Source organism: Anoplolepis gracilipes, chromosome 5, assembly GCF_047496725.1.
Source record: "Anoplolepis gracilipes chromosome 5, ASM4749672v1, whole genome shotgun sequence".
NCBI lineage: Eukaryota > Metazoa > Arthropoda > Insecta > Hymenoptera > Formicidae > Anoplolepis > Anoplolepis gracilipes.
This window is the reverse complement of record NC_132974.1, coordinates 7,997,442-8,019,064: the sequence shown is the minus strand read 5'-3', so window position 1 is coordinate 8,019,064 and position 21,623 is coordinate 7,997,442. Positions and strand designations below refer to the sequence as shown.

At 35.8% G+C, this 21,623-nt stretch overlaps 1 protein-coding gene across 16 annotated transcripts in view; it reads left to right on the top strand.

The window, feature by feature from the left end:
• Window positions 1-21,623, top strand: part of LOC140666131 (autophagy-related protein 16-1-like) — a 277,683-nt gene that overhangs the window by 12,211 nt on the left and 243,849 nt on the right. The window contains exon 9 of one of the 16 annotated variants that reach the window (XR_012046716.1): window positions 2-101. The exons of 14 other annotated variants lie outside the window; for them this stretch is intronic. Coding sequence is in view for 1 of the 2 variants with exons in the window: in XM_072892995.1 (XP_072749096.1) it covers window positions 2-13 (12 nt within the window). In the remaining variant the exon portion in view is untranslated. Of the gene's footprint in view, window position 1; window positions 10,142-21,623 lie in introns of those variants that run through there. One more of the 16 variants, XM_072892995.1, reaches the window with a different exon arrangement.

Here is a 21,623-nt window from a genome sequence, read left to right as displayed (position 1 = left end):
GTTGCATGTGTGATAGATCATCGATCATCGATAATCAAAGGACTTTGAGATAGAAAGATGAATGGATTAAAGACGAGAAAAAAACAGCCGGACTACGATCGGTGAGTCTATAATTAATTAATTAATTATATCATTTAATCACTATGTGACGAGTTAGATTAGGTATCAATCGGATGAGTTACGCTTAAGTAATAATAAATATCATTATTTTATGAGATTTTATGATTTAAAAATATTTGTTAATAATACGATAAAAATTATTTCAAAAATATACAATAAAAATTAAATGTATTTTTTGTATATATTTTTTTATAATTATTACAATTTGTTATTTACATGATAAGCATATAAATAACTGATATACACATACAGCAGATTTTATTACATATCAAATACTAGTGTAAATCGTATGTGTGTGTGTGCTGGCATCTCACTTTGTAGAAACTTATTAATTGTTGAGTGTTCTGGCTTTATTTTTTATTAAAAATTATAAAATTATTATTCTAGAAATTTTAATAGATTAAACAAAAAATTTTGACTATTAAATCAGAAATGGCTCAGGACAAACTAACAATGAGAGGTTAAGTTTACACTGCGTTTTATTTTGTCCTTCAGCAATTTTTTTATCATTTCCTGTTAAATTTTAAGTGCTTGAAAGTTTTACAACAATTCTACATAAAGTTTTGTGCGTAAAAATTATTAGAATATTAATTAAACAAATTCGAACGCCCGAGACGCCGAATGTATAAGTACCGATGTGAAATGCTGATCATATTTTCGAGAGTACTGTCAACTTTAAATGAGATTTCATGTTATTAAAAGATTTTGTGTTATGCATCCGGCGTCTCAGGCGATTTAATTTGTTTAATCAATATTCTAATAATTGATAGGCATAGAAATTTCACTAGAAATTAAAATTGGTTACAGAATAACACGAAATCTCATTTAAAGTCGATAGACCTATCGAAATACGATAGCGTCTCATCTTGGTACTTATACGTTTGATGCCTTGTTCAATCTAATTTGTTTAATAAATATTCTAATAATTTTTACGCATAAAACTCACTAGAAATGAAGTGATTGTAAATAACACAGAATCTCATGTAAAGTAGAACTATCGAAATATGACCAACGTTTCACCTTGGTACTTATATATCCAGCGTCTCGGATGATCTAATTTGTTTAATAAATATTATAATAATTTTTACGTGTAGAATTCTATTTACATGTTGCAGAATAACACGAAATCATTCTCGCTTAAAATTGATAGAACTATCGAAATATGAGTAGCGTTTCACTTCGGTACTTATATGTTTAAGGTCTCGAGGTATCTAATTTGTTTAATATTTTAATAATTTTTATGTATAGACTTTTTTTGAAAATTAAAAGTGATTACAAAATAACGTGATTACGAAATCTCATTTCAAATTGATAAAACTATCAAAATATAACCAGTGTTTAATTTAACAATTTTTAATTTATTTAATTTATTTTATTTAATTAATATTCTAATAAATTTTTATACATAGAACTTTTTGTAAAACTATTATGAAATTTTTAAGCACTTAAAATCTAATAAGAAATGTTTAAAAAATAGTCGGCAGACAAAGTGAGACGCAGCGTGAACTTGGCGTCTCGCCAAGTTTGTCCCGAGCAATGTTTTTTTTTTTTTTTTAATGGAACTGTTTGTTTAATCTGTCAACAACTCTAAACTATTAAAAATATAGTCAGAACTCTCAACAATTAATGAGTTTCCATGAAATGAGACGCCAGCTTGACACACACTGTAAATGTGATTATTCGAGAAATTGCAACTGCCGTCTCGCGCGAGTCGTCGCGCATTCCGTCCAATCGACCGGATCTTTCTCTTTCTTTCTCTCTCTTTCGACCGTGTTTTTCGTCCTGCCGCTCTTACTTACTTTTTCACGCGCTGTTCGTAAAACGGCCTCACTGAGAATCTACTGAACAGCGGTAGTTTCATTCCGAAGATTGGTGGCCAATGGCGCGTAAACTTTCGCGAGAAACAACACGAGGACTCTGAGGGATTCGAGCTATAACCAGTCTGTAGGTTATTCAGGTTGAGAGGTGCGAGAGCTGACCATCTGATGTTTATTCCAAAGTGCTTCGTCTTGAGAACGCAGCAACATCTGTCGATCTTAATAAAATGCGATTTTTTTCTTTGTTCAATTTTTGCTGGTCTGCGGTATTCGTACTTGTTTTTGTGAAAAAATTGACTAATATATTTTTTTTATGAAATATAATTCTGCAATTTAGGTAATGGAAAATATGTGGTCTATATCCAAAATTGTCTCATCAAAATTATATGTATATCTTGAATGCAAGTTTCTGTCATTACGTTTGCAACATTTCTTTTCGTTTGGAATGTTCAATCAAATAAAAGAGTAATTTTTTTAAATCAACAAATATATTACACACTATCAACTCAATTTATTTTAAATGCAAATAATTTTTTTGTTATTTTTTACGAGTTATATGTGCGATATGCACTAGATTATATATATGATATTATACTTTTATATATATAATATTTTTTCACGATAGTGTAGTAGATTGTTATAGTCTATATTATTAATGAAAAAAAGTACCACAGTATAACGGTTTAGGTTCATAATCTATTTATATAGTTTAGGTAAAGTAGTAGAAATTTCTATTCTTATTAATTCTCATAGTATCTTCATATGTTCTTATTAATTCATAGTTACAAAAAGTTTTAATGCATTATTATCATTGCTTATTAAAAATATATCGCCCCATTGGGAGAAATCAAGATTTCGAAGCGATAGAGGTACGATGGAATGTTCAAGATTTTTCCTCTCTTTTCTCGATGTGTTTTTTTCGGAAAATGATATACCTTAGACACTTTTTTTTTTTCACTTCCGCTTCTTAAATTTTATATTTCTCACCAGACCCTTGTTTGTCACTCTCTGGGAAGGAAACGACGCGTTAAACGAATATCGATGGTATTGGTGGGTACCTGGCCAGGACGATAATGGACTCAATTTTGCGGCGGTGGGGCGTCGTCGGTCGTGGAGTTTGCCTTGTATGCCGTCACTTCTATCGATTCGCCGACGGTGCCTGCCGGTGGTTTCCTGGTTGTCTGGCACTAGCGAACTGTCATACTTCCTTTAGCTCGACTTTAATTTTCTCGTAAGAGATGTAATCACTCGCGTACTTTCCGTTTTCCGAGGCGTTTGTGCTCCTCGTTACACGGTACCTGTCTTGCCTTAATCTTGACTAATGAGTAACAAGCGTCGACGAGTCTGATGTTCTGTAAATCGAATAACTGGAGAGAAAAGGAAAGATACTCTAATTGCTGTACTTCAGTTAATTCGATCGAGCGTCTTTCTGGAAGTTACAGTGTCCTTCGTGGACACCGAGATGCTTGCAGACTTTACTCTCGAGGATATAGTTGATGATATTCAATAATATAAAACCAGATATATATATATATATATATATATATATATATATATTTGTAAAAAAATTATTATTTATAAACAATCTTAAATCATTTTTAAATACAATTATTAGCGTTTCCATCCTGTTTTAATATCTCGATAATTGGGTACCTACTTTAATTCTTAATTTAAAAAGTGCCAACCTTTTCCAACGTTATTTGATAATAAAGTTCTATTCGACATATGTGTTGAGTAACATAATAATATGATAATAGTTTTCTACTGATTCACTTGTAGGTTTCTTATGATTTCGGCAATATTATAAGAAAAAGATCATGACAATATATATATATATATAACATATTATCTATTTTATATTATGACATAATGTAACCATTGTTGTTTGTAAAGCACAGATTTTCTTTTATCGCTATCTTTGTCTCCGTTTTTACCATAGATATGCGTTCATCTCATATGCATATCTCGACTGTATCGTCATTATCTAATCTACTTGAGTTTCAATTACGTGCGTTGAGATTTCGCTGCTTATGAAATGTAGATGGTACGTTTTGAACGGTATTTACTGCGGGAATAATGCGTGATAAGTTTCATCAAAACTGCTTTCTGTACGGTTAAAAGAGGCGATGCGTTGAGGATTTATCAATTTCAAAGTGCATGTCACTCATGAAACGCCGAGAGACGTGGTTGCTTAATTGCAGGCTTCTTGACGTCTTATCAAAGGAGAAGCAAGGGGAATATCTCTCGGCGCTCTCATGACGACTCTAATAATCAGGCTGTTCGGCCGAGGTCTGAAACGTTAATTCAGAAAACGCGCTTTCAGGCGTCTCGTCCAATAGGGTAATTTCAGGGTAACATAGTGGGCAGCAGGCACTCCACGCTGGTAGCCCTCTCCGTTCAAAGGCATTACTTTCATCCCGACCCCCAGTAATTACCTCGCGAAATTACCGCATTTACATCCTTAATAGGAATAGGTGGATATAGGTAGGAATGTCAGGCATGCCGCAGGAATATCGCGCAGGGGGGAAAAAAGCGTGGGGAATTAACCTGAACAAGCCGCGCGCGTTGTCCTTGCACAAGGGCGATCCGTACGGAGCGTCTCTCGCTCTTTTCTTTTTCATTTTTGTACTCTTATTTTTCTCATCGTGCTTGCTTGCAATCAGGGTGGAGAGAGACGGCGGCCGGCTATCAATTTTATCGAATTAAGATCGGATCGCGCGTAACGTCTATTAGATCCCTCGGTACCGTGCGCAATATTCGCACGGCGAGAGTAGTTGCTGCGCCTTTCGTTCTTCATCGTTCGCTCCACGCCAGTTATTCGCATATGCACTGGAGAAGCGATTTTATTTCTCTGAAATTATTTCCATGTTTAATAAACGTACGACCTTTATGCTTTTCCGTTTTTTTTTCTTTTTGTTAATATAAAGAATCTTAAATTATAAGGTAATAAACGTGTAAGAATGTAAGGAGAGATTTTTTATCACTTGAATTATCTCTCTCTTTGTAATAAAGATTTATATAAGATTTTATTCGACAAAGAGTATTTTTATTAGTGATTTTTATATCATCGTAAATTTAATTTGTATGTAAAATAGTTTTACAAACCTAAAAAAGAGGGGAAGATATATGTATATATATATATATATATATATATAAAGTTTATACAGAGGACAGGTCGTACTTGCGTTAATTTACGTTAGATAGGAAAGACAGTAATTATTTGTTCTTGCAAAGTTTGATTAGCTTGACAATATTAGCTTGGTACTAGTGATATATCGGCGCGCACGGTGTTGGGAAATTGCTTACCGTCGACATTTCCTGAGAGTGCTTGATCGGTTGACTCTCCCTGTCCCATTAGAGAGCGTGTAAACCACTCATCGTATATTATGTCGTGCGCACATACCCGTATCACATACATCTTGTGTCAGATAAATGGTAAAAAAAATTGATATTCTTTACGCCACAATTTAATGTTTTAATATTGAAATTGAATATCACATTATTGAAAAATAAAAAATAATTTTAACTTTTGAAATGTACAAGTTATTGCACAACTTACGGACTTTTTCATAATTGGACACTGCTTGACAAATTTAAATTCAATTTATCTGAGTGAGAAGTTTAACCTTAGTTTCTATAATTAACGATTAAATTAAAATCTTATTAAAGTAGAATTTGCTTTAAAATAACTCAGGAAGAAGATTTTATTATCTCTTCGTAGATATGAAACTTAATTCGTATAAAGAAGAGAAAGAGAGAGAGAGAGAGAGAGAGAGAAAGCCATTTATTTTTAACCGGTTGTAACTTACAAATAATTAAAATTGCGTTGAAAATAGGACTACCGTACTGGAACAAATTGTAAGAGAAAAACATTTTGAGAGAAAAATATACACGTATTTATCACGTATATATTACTTTCATAGAACATAATTTGTTGCTTTGTATTGATTCCTATCACGAATTTATATAAACATGTTAATCGAATCAAATTACATTCCTAATTTACATTCCAAAAGTGTTGCAACTTTCACGTTATTCGGTCGCGTAAACGTTTTGGCGGTGAGCCAAACCACCGCTAACGAAATCGGTGTGTTTATCCCGAACAATGTACGTGCTGCAGCAAACAACCTGTAGATATTTGGCGAACCAGCCGTAATGTCAGGAATGCATGCTGAGAATCATGCTAGAACGAGTGGCATTTTTAAAAATCCTGAAAGCTAGAATTTGTCGTAGCAACATCCGACGTTTTAAGTATACTTTTTCACTGACAGATAAGGATACTGAAACACACACACACGCACTCGTAATACACTCTCGTATACATCGCGATATAAAGGGACAAGGACGAGCGCATTTTACGTCTGGCATTTTACGTCTCACATTTTTCTTGCGCTTCTTTTCTGCTGCTTTCCCGTCCTCGACGCGAAAACGCTCGACTCTGTGAAAGCGTTGAGCCATGTCGTCGGACTGAAACTAATTAGTATTTACGCCAGTTTTCAAAAGTACGCTCATATCTTTCCCTTATCGTGCTAAAGTGCGTCTTAACGTGGCGTAACGTAGACAACTTGAAATCCTCTGAAAGTATCAAACGCGAGGTATGCGCGAATAATACATATTTGTAGAGCTATAAGAAAACGCACTTAGCATCTAACGTGCATGTATAATGCATTCGCGGTGACTGTAGTTGCCCGGGACCATACATAGAATATGATATATATGTCTTCCATGCCCTATATCGATTAGGTACTAATTAGAAATTAATGTCCGCACTAAACTTGAATAGCTTTGATGGTGAAGTATAGCTGGTTACAATTCTCGCTTCCCACAATTGTCGGTTGCACGATGTACGATCGAGAGAGCGTGAAATGTTCTAATTACATTTTCACGTGACATATAATTATCGCGCGTTTGTGATTGGTTACTGGTCTTTCTACATTCAGGGTGCGTACTTTCTTCAGCGATAGAATGTTACGTCATGTGTTATAATGAAACAGTATTTTTTTTATTTTCTTAAAGACTAAAAATTGAAAACTCATCTTTAATATTCATTTAACATCAACTATTTTTAATATTTGATTTATATTATTATCTATTAATCGATCATATCATACATCCAGGTGCCATAATTACGAATTTTATAAATACGAATGTATTACTTTAATTGATTTTGTGCAATTTACTCGCAATATTTGCTGAGTTTAATAATTTTATTAATTTTAATTTAATATACCTGTATCTTTAAAAATGTGATTCTATAAAAACGAACGATTCGAACATTTTCGAAGTTCTACCTGCTAGTCATTTAATTCTGCCAATTTTTTCCAACGAAGTAACTGGGGAAGGAAGACAGGAGTTGATTCCTTAGACACGCTCCAATTACGATGTCTAGCTTTTGAAGAGATTATAGGTATGGCACAATGACTGTTTCTGATCTAAATCGGATCTAGATCGGATTTAGGTTCAATTCAAGACTTTATTCTCCGGAGCTTTGTCCACTCGCGTGCCCTGACCACGTAGATGCACCGCCGGCTGCAATTTAAAACACGTCGTGAATCGTGTACATAGCTCCTCGTTGCAGATAAAAGCGAAAGGGTGAAATCGGCTGAAAAGCGCAAGCTTTTACACTTTTGACTTTAGCTAGCGTACCATGCTCTCGTGTAATACTGTGCATATTACATATATCGTTCTCCAATCTCATGCCTGATATTATACACCTGCCGCGGGACAACGTTTTAACGCTACACAATATGTACTTTCTTGCAAACCACTGGAAATAGAAGAGACTAAAATCTCTTTGACACTCTTGACTTTAAAACACACTCTCCTACACTACTCTGTAACTATGCATTTATGGACATGGCCTTTTTTCAACTAGATATTCGCGCACGATATAAATACGTACATATCGAAAAAAAGAAAAAATATATATATATATATATATATATATATATAACTTATACCGATATAATTGATGCTTTTCAAGCTCAATGAATATTTTAATAAGCGCTTGCTACTTAAATTACAACATCAAAAGAAATTATAATCCTTTTCAGCTTTTTATTTTATATAAAAGCTGACACGAAAGAGAGAAAATTGTGATCAAAACTATTTTCGATCTCGTGTCGATTGGGATCTAATGAACCATCGATGTTGGCTCGTGGTATCTATCGCGAGCGCGTTGTAAAACTTCTTGGGAGGAATTTAATTAATGGGACACGGTTTGTATGATGTTATTCGAGGTGCCGCCAACCACCGCCTTTCTCTCTTCTCTACTTCAGATATGAACTGGATTTAAATTAAAAGTGTCGAGAACTTTTAGCGAACGACTTCAACCCACTAGACTGAGCTAATTAAATTTGGAATTTGCTATATTCTCAGTTTGCGGTTATGTTATATTTATGGCATTTGGATAATTTTGACATATATAAGTATATCGTGTAATCTTTAGAAATTAAGATTTTTATTTTATTTTTTATTTATATAAAACGCGCTTATGTTGAAAATATTATGAGATATGCATTCAGTGTTGAAGAAAATTATTGTTAGTCATGTTTATAACATATTGCAATCGTAATTTTTGATCAAAAAGATTATATTTAGGCATGCATAAGTGAATTATCTTGCATATAATAAAAAATGATAAACTAGTACCACACACACATACACACACACACACACACACACACACTATATGATAAAAGTGTCACAATCAAGAGATTCTTCTTTTTTCTCTTTTATTTATATTACATTTATAGTAAATAATATTTATATTAACATTTAAATGACACATTTATTATATATTTATATTCTTATTTTTAGATAATATTATATATAATATGTGACGAAGACAATTCTCCTAATATTATTTCAATATTCTATTCCGACTTTTAATATCAAACACAACTGAATTTTATCTATCATATTAAATACAATCTATATTCTACATAAATATGAAATGGAAATCTATCAGATTTAGTATTGAATGCATGAGAAACTGATGGATCGTTGCCTCTGTTTATTAACATGGACAGATTCTAATATGTTAACGAATGTGAAATGTCGAAACGTTGCTGTAGCGATACGCCCGATTTTGTCACTAACTATAACAAATATCTCGACAGTACCTTAACGTCGAGAAAAATCACATCAATCCGTCTCTGAATTAACGGATTGACGGGTGAGAGATATAAATAGCCAACCCAAACCTCCCATCGTCGACATGGTTCGGCGTATCCATCTAGCGAGTGGATAAAAGAGAAAAGAGGAAGATACTTAATCGAATTCGACAAAGGGATTGTTATCGTCGTCGAAAACAATCGCCGCGTGAACGAAGATTATGAAAAGTCAAAGATTAAGACAATTAAAGCCGAATCTTTGCACGAGACAACCGAGTTAGAAGATAGGGGAGAGCGAGATGGTTCTTCGTGAACCATCGTTGCTATAGTTACGATGAAAGCGGACAGAAATATCGACCGAGGAACTGCGCTAGACGAACGCACTTGAGCCGAGCTGTTAAATTAAAAAGAGAAGAAATACGTTTAAGGAAAGAAACGATAGCCAAGGGACGCAGCGGAAGTACAGACAAAAAGAGGAAAAGACAATTAGTTAATTTGCTGAAGTATAATTAAGTAAAGATTCCATTGAACCGCACCACCGATCTCGCTTCATGTCTATCGGTATCTTTGAAAGATAGAAGAAGTTGTAAGAGGGTGATGCAGCTCCCGCAGCAATATAATAATAATTTTGGAAGTGTCGCGTTAGGACGTTAGAACACTGTAATCTCGACATGTCGATTAAAAGAAAACTTTTTCATTTTTAAACTTCAATATAGAAATCCACTAACAACGAGAATGAGAGTTCTTTTACAGCAAGAACAGTCCCGACAAGATGGCGGTTTGAATGATAAATTGCGAAGTACAGGAAAGATCTCGAGGACTTCATACATTTTCGCGGTGCGAGACTCCTGGGGTTACGATTCGCTCATGATGAACGGCGCTGTCCGGCGGATATCTTGCTCCGAAATCACGTTAACTCTCGAATATGGATTGCCCGTGATTTCTGCAGTCGGTCGCACTCATTGTCAGAGAAAGCCAAATTTAAATTTCATTCTTTTGATAGTTGTTTTCACTGCATATTTGGTCAGTTTCATTCACGATTTAAAAAGTATGATTGAAATTGTTTAAAATATGTATATCATAGAAATTTCCAACCCAAAAATATTTTTATATAATTAAATTCAACATAAATTATTATAATAAAAAGTTGAATTTTGAAGTTATAACAAGATTTATTCTGCAATGAAGAAAATCATAAAAAACTAATCTATTTAAGATTATCTACTTCAGTACGGATTTAATAATATATTTACACATAATTAACCCAAGTAAAACTAAAATTGAGAGCTAACTTTGACCGCAATACTGATTTTACGATTACATTCGCAAGATCTCCTGGCACTCTTAGCCTGACTTAAGACTACTTCGAAGAACATGAAAGTTTAACTAAAATCGAAACTCTAACTTCCATCGAACATTGAAACTTAAAATTACACTGAATTATATTAATATTAAATAATAAATTTAATCAGAGACATCTTTGCCACGCGTAATATATTTATTTCGAAATATACGGTACGTATTTTTGTTTATTCTTTTTCGATTGTAAATTGAAGTTTTTATTATACATTCGATATGATGTTTGTAAAAATCATGCTGAACGGATCAATATTAAATTTTTAATCGGAAGTTTACAAGAGCATTTCCTTTTAAACAATTTTTAATAATTAAAGTTTAAAGTGTGTAAACATAAACAATGTTTTACTATTTATTGGACGCGCGCAAAAATCATAAAAAAAATACTTTCGATAATGTATTTTGACAATTACATTTTTTGTAATCTCTGATACTTTTTTTAGTAAATATTAATTTTTGTTATGCTCTTTAAATAATTTAAGACAAATATATTTTACCTTGAATCATTTCCATTAAGAATAAATAATTTCGCGCACGACACACACGACTGTCATAAAATTCAATCTCGCAAAGCGTTTTATTTTCGCATCCGAATACATCAACGGATCAAACACGACGAATAACTGTGTTTTTTCTGCGTTTTATGACATTTTTATGACCTTGGCCCGTAAAAATCTGACAGCATTGCAATTTTCGCAGAATCTAGAACATTCCAACGCCGCCGTCGCATCGATTTGTATAAAATCAGACGAATTTTGTCGCAATAGTATTTTTCTTCGAAAGACCGGCGTGCTTCGCGCGTGATATTTTATGTCTCGAGGGAGGTGCCGAACGATTTACGTCTCGGTAAAAGACGTGCGGAAGGAAGGTCTCGACACCACGTATAAATGCACGTTATATCCTTTCGTTGTAGAACCACCATGGGATTACTCTTTCGGTTGCAGCAGCCGTGGCAGTAGTCATGACTCTTTGATCGTGCAATTAATGCCAACTCGCTTGCCTCGATTATACCAACTTGGCCGATAATTAGTTAATTGGCACGAACGCATACTCACGAGTTCGCATTTCAAGTGGATTTGGAAAGAGAGAATGGCTCTCTTCTGTGCGGCTGCTCCGGATTATGTCGTTCGTAATAAGGCTCGACCCATTTCTCGGCACGTGCGCGCAGTCGATTTACATGTCGCGTTGTGAACTATACTTGCGTCTGTGTTTCTCTCCACTTCGGGACAATGTCCTTTCTCGATGATTTTTAAGTTCCCTCGTGCGTATATAATCAATCGAGTTTCCACGGATTTTCATTACTCTCCACAATCGTATCGTAAATTCGGACATTTATATAACGATGCGATAACGTAGAATGAATTAGCTTAAAATTTTAATCATGTAAAATATTCTACGTGAAGTGCGGCTAACATTTAAGCATAGATTTTATCTCGCTGATTAAATGGAAGTTAAAAAACATTTATTTATTACTTTACATTATAGTGGAACGATCCTTTATAGTCATAAAAAATCTTTGTGTACAGAAACTTTGCAGAATGAAGTTTTTAATTCAATTTTCCATTCGAATTATTTGAAATTTTATTTGTGAATACATACGAAAAATATGAAAAAAAAGTATGTATATCTATACTTTGAAATAGTTCTGATATTTCTCCGAGCATTTTTTATATTTTATATTTTATGTGAAGAGTATTTACTACGTATAAACTTTCATTTATAAGTTACCGTTAAATCTTAGAGAATTTTTATTTAAGAAAGTTTCCTTTATGAAGGCTCGTTTATTCGTGCTATTATTTTTTTTCTTCGAGTCGGACATTGTAATGAGAAAATTGCTATGTAGCCATACTAGCGTTAACTCTTTTATGGGGCATGGAAATAAGGCTTCTCACTACTCGATGTAATATGGCACATTGTATACGTTAATAGTAATTATATTTTATCTGTATTACGATGCGGACACTATTTTCCAAGAAAATTCTCCGCAGAGATGTTTTACTTAAAGAAACAAAATCTTACCTCACACCGAATGAAAATCTTAATAAACCTCTGTTTCCCTTTTCTCTTCTCTCTCTTGCGCGCAAAATCCCAGACGCGTACAAAGCCCGGAGGAGCAATTCTAAAGTTACGTCGTTTTCACTTATTCCCACGTTCACGCGCGTGACTTTCCCCTTTAAGAATCACCGCAGCTTTCGCTAGAGCGCATCCTTCGCGCTATTATCCTCCGGCAAACTGTAAACTCGAGTATCTTTTAGGAGATGTCAGACTTTAACCGCGATATTGTACTTTCCGTCTTTCTCTATGAATTATTTTATTTATTCGTTGCTGTTCATTTCGCAATATCGGATGTTGGTAACGAATTCTCGTTCGTGTATATGAGTGCAAATTTACCACGTTTTTTATACTACCGTACTTTATTATGCACGTATTTTATTTTCTTTTAAAAGGATCCGATTGGGGCTCTAATAAAATCGCTCCCTCAGTTTTATCGCGCATGATTCACAAGCTTTAGTCATGCAGGGATGCATACTCCCTTTATCAAGTCTTCGTCTCTTGTGAACGTCGGAGCCTCGCGTGCGATGTCATGTATCGCATACGTATGTATGTATATGCGTCATATTACCGTGTACATATTAATTATGTATACATCCAGCCGCTGCTGACATATCGTAGACGGTTGTACATACACGCGCCTATGACGTGGTCAAAGTGTCAGCTGGCTGTCCAAGTAGGCGAGGTTCCTTTGATCAGGTGTGTCGGGATGATCGATAATATGCATAAGCATATCTGAGATTCGAGTTTGTAAATGCTTCTTTTACTTTCCAAGAAACGAGAAAGATATATTAAGGGGGAGGAGCAAAATGTTTTATACGTTGACACTATAGTGTTGACACTTGCAGTTTTTATTGGAAATATTCATATGAATATTAAAATATATGCGTATGTGTAGGCAACTATACCTAACGCATTCCTTATATTACAATCTGCGCATTATCTCCTTATTGATATCGCGCTACATTTGCATGGCAGAGCATATATATATCATGAATAGCACACCATGAGGTGTACGCCATGACTTTTACTCTCGAAGCAATGAGTCATCGTCAGTCTTCCTATCATCTATATTATCGAGTCACGATCGGTGATGTTCGAGAAATGCAGCTCGTGTAGTGAAACGCGCGCGTATGTTAACCCAAAGTCTCACCTCGCGATTGAGCGATGATCGAGCGAACCGTCGCGACGGCGAAAACGAAAGTTTGTCGATCGCCGCGATTGATAACGGGCATATGTCCGGTTATGGTATCGGTCTATTGTATCGCAGAATAAGAGGCAGATTGAGCTGCCAGTCGGCGTATCTTGCTCCTCTTATCAATCGTCGGAAGCGAAGTCCGCTATCCTTTCTCACGTGACACGGCGTGTGCGGCAATCAGACTTCGCCTGCATATGGCAACTTTGCCTTTGCCTTTGCCTTTGCCTTTGCCTTCGTGTTGTTGCTTTTATTCCTCTCTTTTATTTTTCTTTTTCTTTTCTTTCATTATTTATTTTTTTCTTACACTTTTTCTTTTTTTCTTTTTTTTAATTAATTTTTTGTGAACATTTTCAACTTACCTTAAGCACGAATATGTGCAACATATTGATCGAACTTTGCGCGACTGCCTCAGGCATTGACTACATATTCAAGCCAGGTAATTTGTTCAAATCAGAAACTTTCAATATCCATGCATTGTTTCAATTCAAAGATGGACTTGAGTGAAATTGCTTTTAAATAACTGAGCATACCTTAGAAAAGCCACTTATATTAAATCTAGCAGGATAATATCTGAAATTACACAATTGATGATAATTTAATAAAACTGTTTGAAATACATAATAAGGTATAATTTTATTTATGAATGTAATATTGATTTATATATTTCTTTTTGCATTATATACTTAATTAATTATATATTACTTTTAACAGAATACATTAATTACGAACATAGTTGAATTTTTAATGGCAAATATATTGTAATTATTCGACACAAGAGTCTTGTCGAATTTATCTTTTTTGCGACGACAGATTTTTCAATATATGATAGTCAGAAAGGACGCAAAAATTAAGATACAGATGTCGAGAATAGCTATAATATCAAGATACATGCTGAAAATTCGACATAAATAAGTATAAAATACCCGAGAGAGAACACTGGGATAAGAAACCTCTTATGGTGATTTTAATATGCGGTTTCATGAACCCTCCTCGCCCATTTTCAATGGGCTTTGCATTTGAATTTTATATTCAGTCGATATGGTTGAACGAGATTATACTTTGCGTAGAACGCTTGTTCAACATGGTTGATTTTACATACGCATACGCGCAACGTGATTATTTGCCATTGAAACCGGTGGAATTTTCCATGAATAAGCGCGATATGTATATACAAGTAGATATTCATTTAAAATTGATCAAAACTGGCAAACGAATCAGAGCTATTGAAAACTATTCAACGTGCAAATGATGAAATACGGAAAATTCTAAAAATTGACGATTTGCGGCAACTTTGAATCGCTTTAACCTATTTCCACTATTTCGATGAAATTTTCCGAATACGCGTACAGCATATCGTTCATTTTCAGAGTATGTAATTTCTGGACCGGCTTTGTACCGCATACTAAGCGCGCGTTAGTCGACGAATCGTCAGTCGTTTGTAATTCCTGCTTCTGTCTCGTTCGCGCCGCGCCATCGTAACGGTGTACGTGGACAGGTAAGTAATTCAGCGATCGACAGGATTCCCGCACTCCGTCTCGCACCACGAACGCAGGATGAAATGCAAATCGCTACTCGACTACGGATCGGTGAATCCCCTCGAGATCCTCCGCGACACGGCCCGTCCTGGCGCGAAAATACTCTTGCGGTCTCGGGGGAGTTCGGGCCAGACGCTCTCAATCTTCATCGCGGCACTTAGGAGTCCGCGTAAATTAATTCTCGAGGTTACCGGACGAATACAAAAGGCGGGGAATGTGCTAAGTCACGCTTTCACCGCTGGGACGTTTTTTCTCGCACGGTGCACGGTGCCATTGGACCAGACGACGCCAGGCGCGTGATAGCAATATTTTTTTATGCGAGACACGCGAAAAGTCAAGTACATGAAAGAAACGGATAAGCCACGAGCTGCTTAGGATTATAATTTCGCGTTTTATAAGATAATGAATTGTTTGATCTTTATGTCTTTTTAGTAGGAAAATTATGTAAAACTTTCAGGATATATTAACGAAGAATTAGTTTAAGAAATTTTGTATTCTAGAACAAATCTCATTGTTTCTTTAATCATTATTAATCCTTTGATCTCATTCTTTAATGAGAACAAAAATCATATGTTTAAAGTAATGTAATTGATTATGAGTTATATCCTTAATATTATAATAATATTCTCTTCTCCTTCGATAAAAAATATTTTCCGTCTTTCCAATAAAGTGTGGAATTCACGAAGTCGGGATATCCTACCTTTCCAACTTTTCGTCTTTGTTCTAAGAATACGGATATATATATAGCATAACTGAGCTGTAATGCATCAAAGTAAGAACCGAACTCATTCTTAGTTAACTTCATAACTTCTCGTGTTTCAGTAAAGCAACATCTAACCTAAATAAAACTCTTCCCAGCTTTTCCTCTCATACTATCATCTCTTTATACTTGCGCACCTATCTTACGACCCAGCCGAGTACAATAATACCGAAATCTGCCGCTATCGCGTGATTTTAACGACACTATTTTCCCTCGTAACTCAGTCTTATCCCATTGTGGATCTCGTCGAAAGTTCGGAACATTCTCTTCGCGATTCGTGTCTGCGAAAGTACGATATACCCGTATAACGGAACAAAATTATCTTACATTACAAGCATTTATTTAAAATAATAATTTATACAATTCTCGGAATTCTCTGCGCAAAGCATGAAGTTATTTATTTTATATAAATTTAATATATATGCTTGTAAACTTTAAGAGATTTATATAACATTGTAATACAAATTTTTATAAAATTTAAGATTTAACTTTATGCTTTATGTAAAAGCATTGACAATTATTAGGTATATGTCGACATTGCTATGCAATTTATTAAATAAACTTTTGTTAATTTAATAAATTGCACACTGTCAGGATGCGCTTGGCTGAACCCGCGAGATACACAGTCTCACGGTATAACAATGTTTCGGAAATTCGATAAGATCTCGGCAAACCGCGAAAACGAAAATTATAACTTGCTCGGAGAAGAAATATCCACCCCGTCGCGATCTGGCGAGAAACATTTGTGGGAGAACATTATGCGCCTCAGGCGGAAGTGCTTTTTTTTGCATTGCACCAGATCTGATATTATATATTCGTATCTATCTCTTCTATGTAAACCAGATACATATATATACAGATATATAGATATACGTATATATACTATGCATGCATATATGTATGTCTACGTCGGACCACCGAGTGGGTGTTATTAATTCACCTCGTACATCACACAGTCTCCCGGCTGCGGGGGTGAATGCGGTTGCTGAGGCCGCGTTACCCGTAGTTCTGTGAGCGCCGACCGAGTAAGGGAAGGGAAGGGAAGGGAAAGGAAGGTCGGTGCGAGATCGTTGTAGGGAGTCTTCCATTCCGGAACGGCAGTGGCGGAATGTAAGCGGATGTAGACGTGTTGGTGCAGACGCCGCGTGGCGCAGGATGAGCCGAGAACGAGCGCGGGGTGTAACGGATTCTCGCGGAGATCGAAGAGGGTGTTGGATCTTTGCGGAATACGAAGAGAGAAAGAGAGAGAGAGAGAGAAACGATGGAAAGGGGCCTGTCTCGGCGATCTCTCGTCGATATTAAACCCGGGTCTGTTTATTAGCCCATTTATGGTAGACGCCAAGCCTGCGAGTTGTAAAGCATAAAGAAACACGTCGCGTTATTGCATTCGTGACGGCGGTGGCGCGCGTTAGGGGGAGGGGGCCTAAAACAAACGGCGGGAAATTTATGCATTCACTTAGCGGACCTCGGGCGCGAAGCCGCGAATTTCTACGGACTGCGAGTGCAGGGTGGGGCTACGTCGGAATGGGGTGGACGGGGGGAGGTCGCCGCGTCGGGGCGAGACCGCGCTGTCGCCAAGATTGCGACCGCGTGCGGAATACGCAACTTGGCGGCGGCGACGGCGACGGCGGCGGCGTGCGAGGGCGATTGCGCGTGAGCGAAAAGTAATTTTCTACCGTCGCTCATGGAAAACAATCCCCATCGTAGTAATGCTAAAGGTACCCAGGCTTGAGGGCGTGCTCGAGAATTTGCGTAATGGAATAATTTCGCTTTCCTGATAGTGGAGCACAATTTCGCTGCTTCATATAACTTCGTCGCAGAGTATTGGTGACTTTACGACATAGAATGTAATATTTTTATATTTCTTTATTTTTAAAATGTATACAAAATATTTTATTTATCTTGTTAAAAATTGATATTTTATAAAGTATTTGCAGGAAACCTATTAATATTATTATTGAATGTTATAGGTTCGATATATTTATAATGACAGATTTTTCAAAAATTTACGTAAGACAAAGTTTATATCGCAAATCGTAAAATATCTATTTGTGGTCAATTCCAACGTTTGATGCGACCGTTAACCCATTTTACGCTACCTTACCGTAATCCCGCAACCGGACATTATAGTCGTTTATGTCATGATTATGTCTGTTTTCGCGATGACACCATATCATTGCCATCAATTACATCAGTGCTTCTGCACTGTTTCCCGTTCGACCATTAACTTGGATACAGCGGCGACAGCGGAATCTTGTTAAAGGGAGAACGTCATTACACCGTCAAAGATCTGTTCGGGCTTGCTCGGTCTTCCCGCTCGTGTTTACTGCTCGCACTGTACGGGCGGTGTGTTATTTAACTAGCTGGAAATTAGGAGGGTGGAAAGAGGCCCCCGGTAGCTGCGGTGGAAGGTCGAAGCACCGTAAAAGGGGGAAGGCGAAAGATCCGCTGCCGGCTGTTCGAGCGACCGCCATCGTTACGACTGTGTACACATATGCACACATATGCACACATATACACACATACAGGAACGGCGAGTGAGTGTGTACATAGACGAGGAGAGATAGGAGCTTCGGTCTTGCACCTAACCTACCGCGCGTGTAACTAATTGCGTTTGGATTCCGGCCACGATCGCCCGCGGTTTCCGGGGTCCGACTGCGCGAATACTAGGCTCCGCTTCCGCGAATCGGAACATCGGTTAATTACCTGGCGCCCCCCTCGCCCCTTTCTCATCCGACATAACGGCGGAATCGGCGAACGGAATTTACCTCCTTTCGCGAACGTTTTCCAAGAAAAGCAGTTAGGCTATTCTGCAGAATTTGCGGATTGCTCTTTGACTTAGCGGAAACTCAGATACATCGCTCAAAGCGGAAACGGGTTTTGCTACGGGTTTTAATCATATATAGTTTAAGTAAGCTACAAAGAAAATACAGAAATTTCTACATTTTTACATAAAGATCTAGATAAATTTTTGGATAGATTTAAATTTATTTTCTTTGTTGATTTAGCATCATTTGGTATATGTGTATTTTAATGAAATGACAAATACAAGATTTGAGAAATTCTACTGTCGAATAATAAATATATATTTGTGTATAATAATTATATTTGAATTTGAATGTTTAAAACTTCTATTTTTCGATAGTGATGACTTTTAGGTATATATTTCTTTTTTTTAAATTTGTTGCACACACATACATGCATAACTTACGTTTAATCTACCAAAGAATAATGTTTGTGATTTTAATAATTTGCAGTTGCACGAATGGTATTATGCCTCTGCTATTTAAAGTACGTTGCACTGCGCGGAAATGTCTCGTATGCCAGTGTTTATAAATTTAGACAGTGATGTAGTATGTATGCCGGTCGAACGTTCCTAGTCGTTATGCGACGGGCATGATGCATGTGCTGAGGAAAAGTGAGTCGGGAAAGAGATCTCAAGGATACGTTTAACCATCGCGTCCGCTTTAAGATCCCCCTGGCCGAGAGAGCGGCTGACGACAGTCATCCCCCTTACGAGCGTAAACTTCACTAGCGCGTCACGACTTGCCGTCACCGCCCATCTGACGCGCAAGACGCGAGTTTGTGCCTCGAAAGGCACCTTGGCAACCACCCTTACTGACATTTATGGTACAACCTGCTGACAAATGAAACGTCACTGATAAAGGACGCCCGGCAAATTAATGCGTCGCTTCTGGTAGAGTAATAACGGGCGCTTCTCTACGCTGATGACGAAATGGCCCGATCTTTCCCTCCTGTATCTATAATATTTCGGTATCGATTTATTGACGGATACTCTTGAATTATAGCGACTGGTCGTGCCTGGCATTGTGAGTAACTAGTATGATGTATTTTCCCGATTCTCTATTTCACAATTTTATTTTGACACAAAAGGGGCTGGATCATATATATACGATGTACTTTTGTGTGCGTGAGTAAGAGATCAAATTGGAATCAAAATTTTGAAAGAAATTTTTTTAAACCACTTAATAGAGAGAAATATCTTTTTTTATTTAACAACAAAATATATCTAATACTAAGTGCAATAAACATTATCTTGGTGATAGGAAATATCATTTAATTTTGTATGTAATAAGAAAATACATATTAATCTACGTAAAAGATATGTTTCTGGATGTATAAAATACAATTTTAATTTAATCGAAAAATTATCACAACTTCTCGCGAAATATAATTTATTCTGATTTTATTTTTATTTTGCTATACCGCGAAATTCCATCAATAGAACATTCATTCCGGGATGCACATTGATTTGTTTCCAATTGAATATTTATGTATTCGATAATATCCGATACAGCCCTCATAGTCGCGGAAATGTCGATATGTAATTACAAGAACATCGCGTTTGCAAATCATGTGAATGTATTGAAATGGAATTCGTTTGTAGCATGATTATTTGTGTTGTACTCTGACTAAAGCAAATTGATCTGTCCGATTTGTATCTTTCTGGATCTACTTGCGAGCATTTCATTTATCCTACTATGAGTTATGCATTATTATTATTATGAAATGGATACGTCGAAGTACACCGATTACTAGAACTGTGCTGTGCGCAGCTTCTCTTCGGCATTCAGAAATTGACCTTATCGCACCGCTATGGTTCATTCGCTTTTTATCGGTCCGAATCTTTCGTGAGCGTGGAAAAGCCGAGCGGTCGAAAAAATCAAGCTGACGCTCGCGATTGAAAATGGTGATAAATAACGATCACGTTTCATTAGGATAAATCGATCGGGTAATGGAATCGGTTGATTATAACTGACAGTACGGTGATTGGATAAGTTATCGCCCGGTAAAGCGCAGCATTATGCAACATGCGTGTGCGATCGAGCGATGTAAGCGGTGCAAATGATCGAACATGACAACGACGAGAACGCCGTTTCAAAACTCGTTCTTATTTTAAAATTACTACGTTTCGTATTTTATTATTGCTTTGCTCGTTATTCTCCATCCTTGTTTTTAAATATTTTGTTTTAAAAATAGTTACCACGCTCGTACACTTCACTCTACTTTACTTGCGACGCAGTATATATTACGTTGTCAACTTGTTTTTTTATGGAGTAAGTTGGAAAGTTTGTTCGATAATATAAAACGTGCCGAATACAAATAAGATAGAATGTGCGAAGTTAAAAACATGAATTTCTCTCTCTTTTTTCGACAAAAGTTTATAAAGTAAATAAATTAGTATGCACGATTTAAATATTTTATTTAAATTGTTAAAATCATATTGACATTATTAGATTCTATAAGAAAATATTTTTACAACATTATCAGATTATTTTTATCCAAGTCATTTATATACATATAATTTAAAAAAAACAATTTCGTAATATTTTAAAGGTATAGTACAAATAGATACCTCTTTAAAACATTACGAAACATTGTTTTATTTTTTTTTAAATTTATGGCACAATGCAAAATATCTACATAGTAAAGGAAAAGCGGAAAATGGAATTTAAATGGAAAGAGAATGCAAATGTTAGCTACCTTCATTCTTTTTATCCAAACAAAAAACTTTTATCTAAACCATTTTTTTTCTTTTATTCATCTATAAGTTATGACGGATTTCATTTTATTGCTAAGTTATGACATATGATGATTTTTAAATCAACAATAAATTTCGTACCTACATACACACATATAAATTTGAAA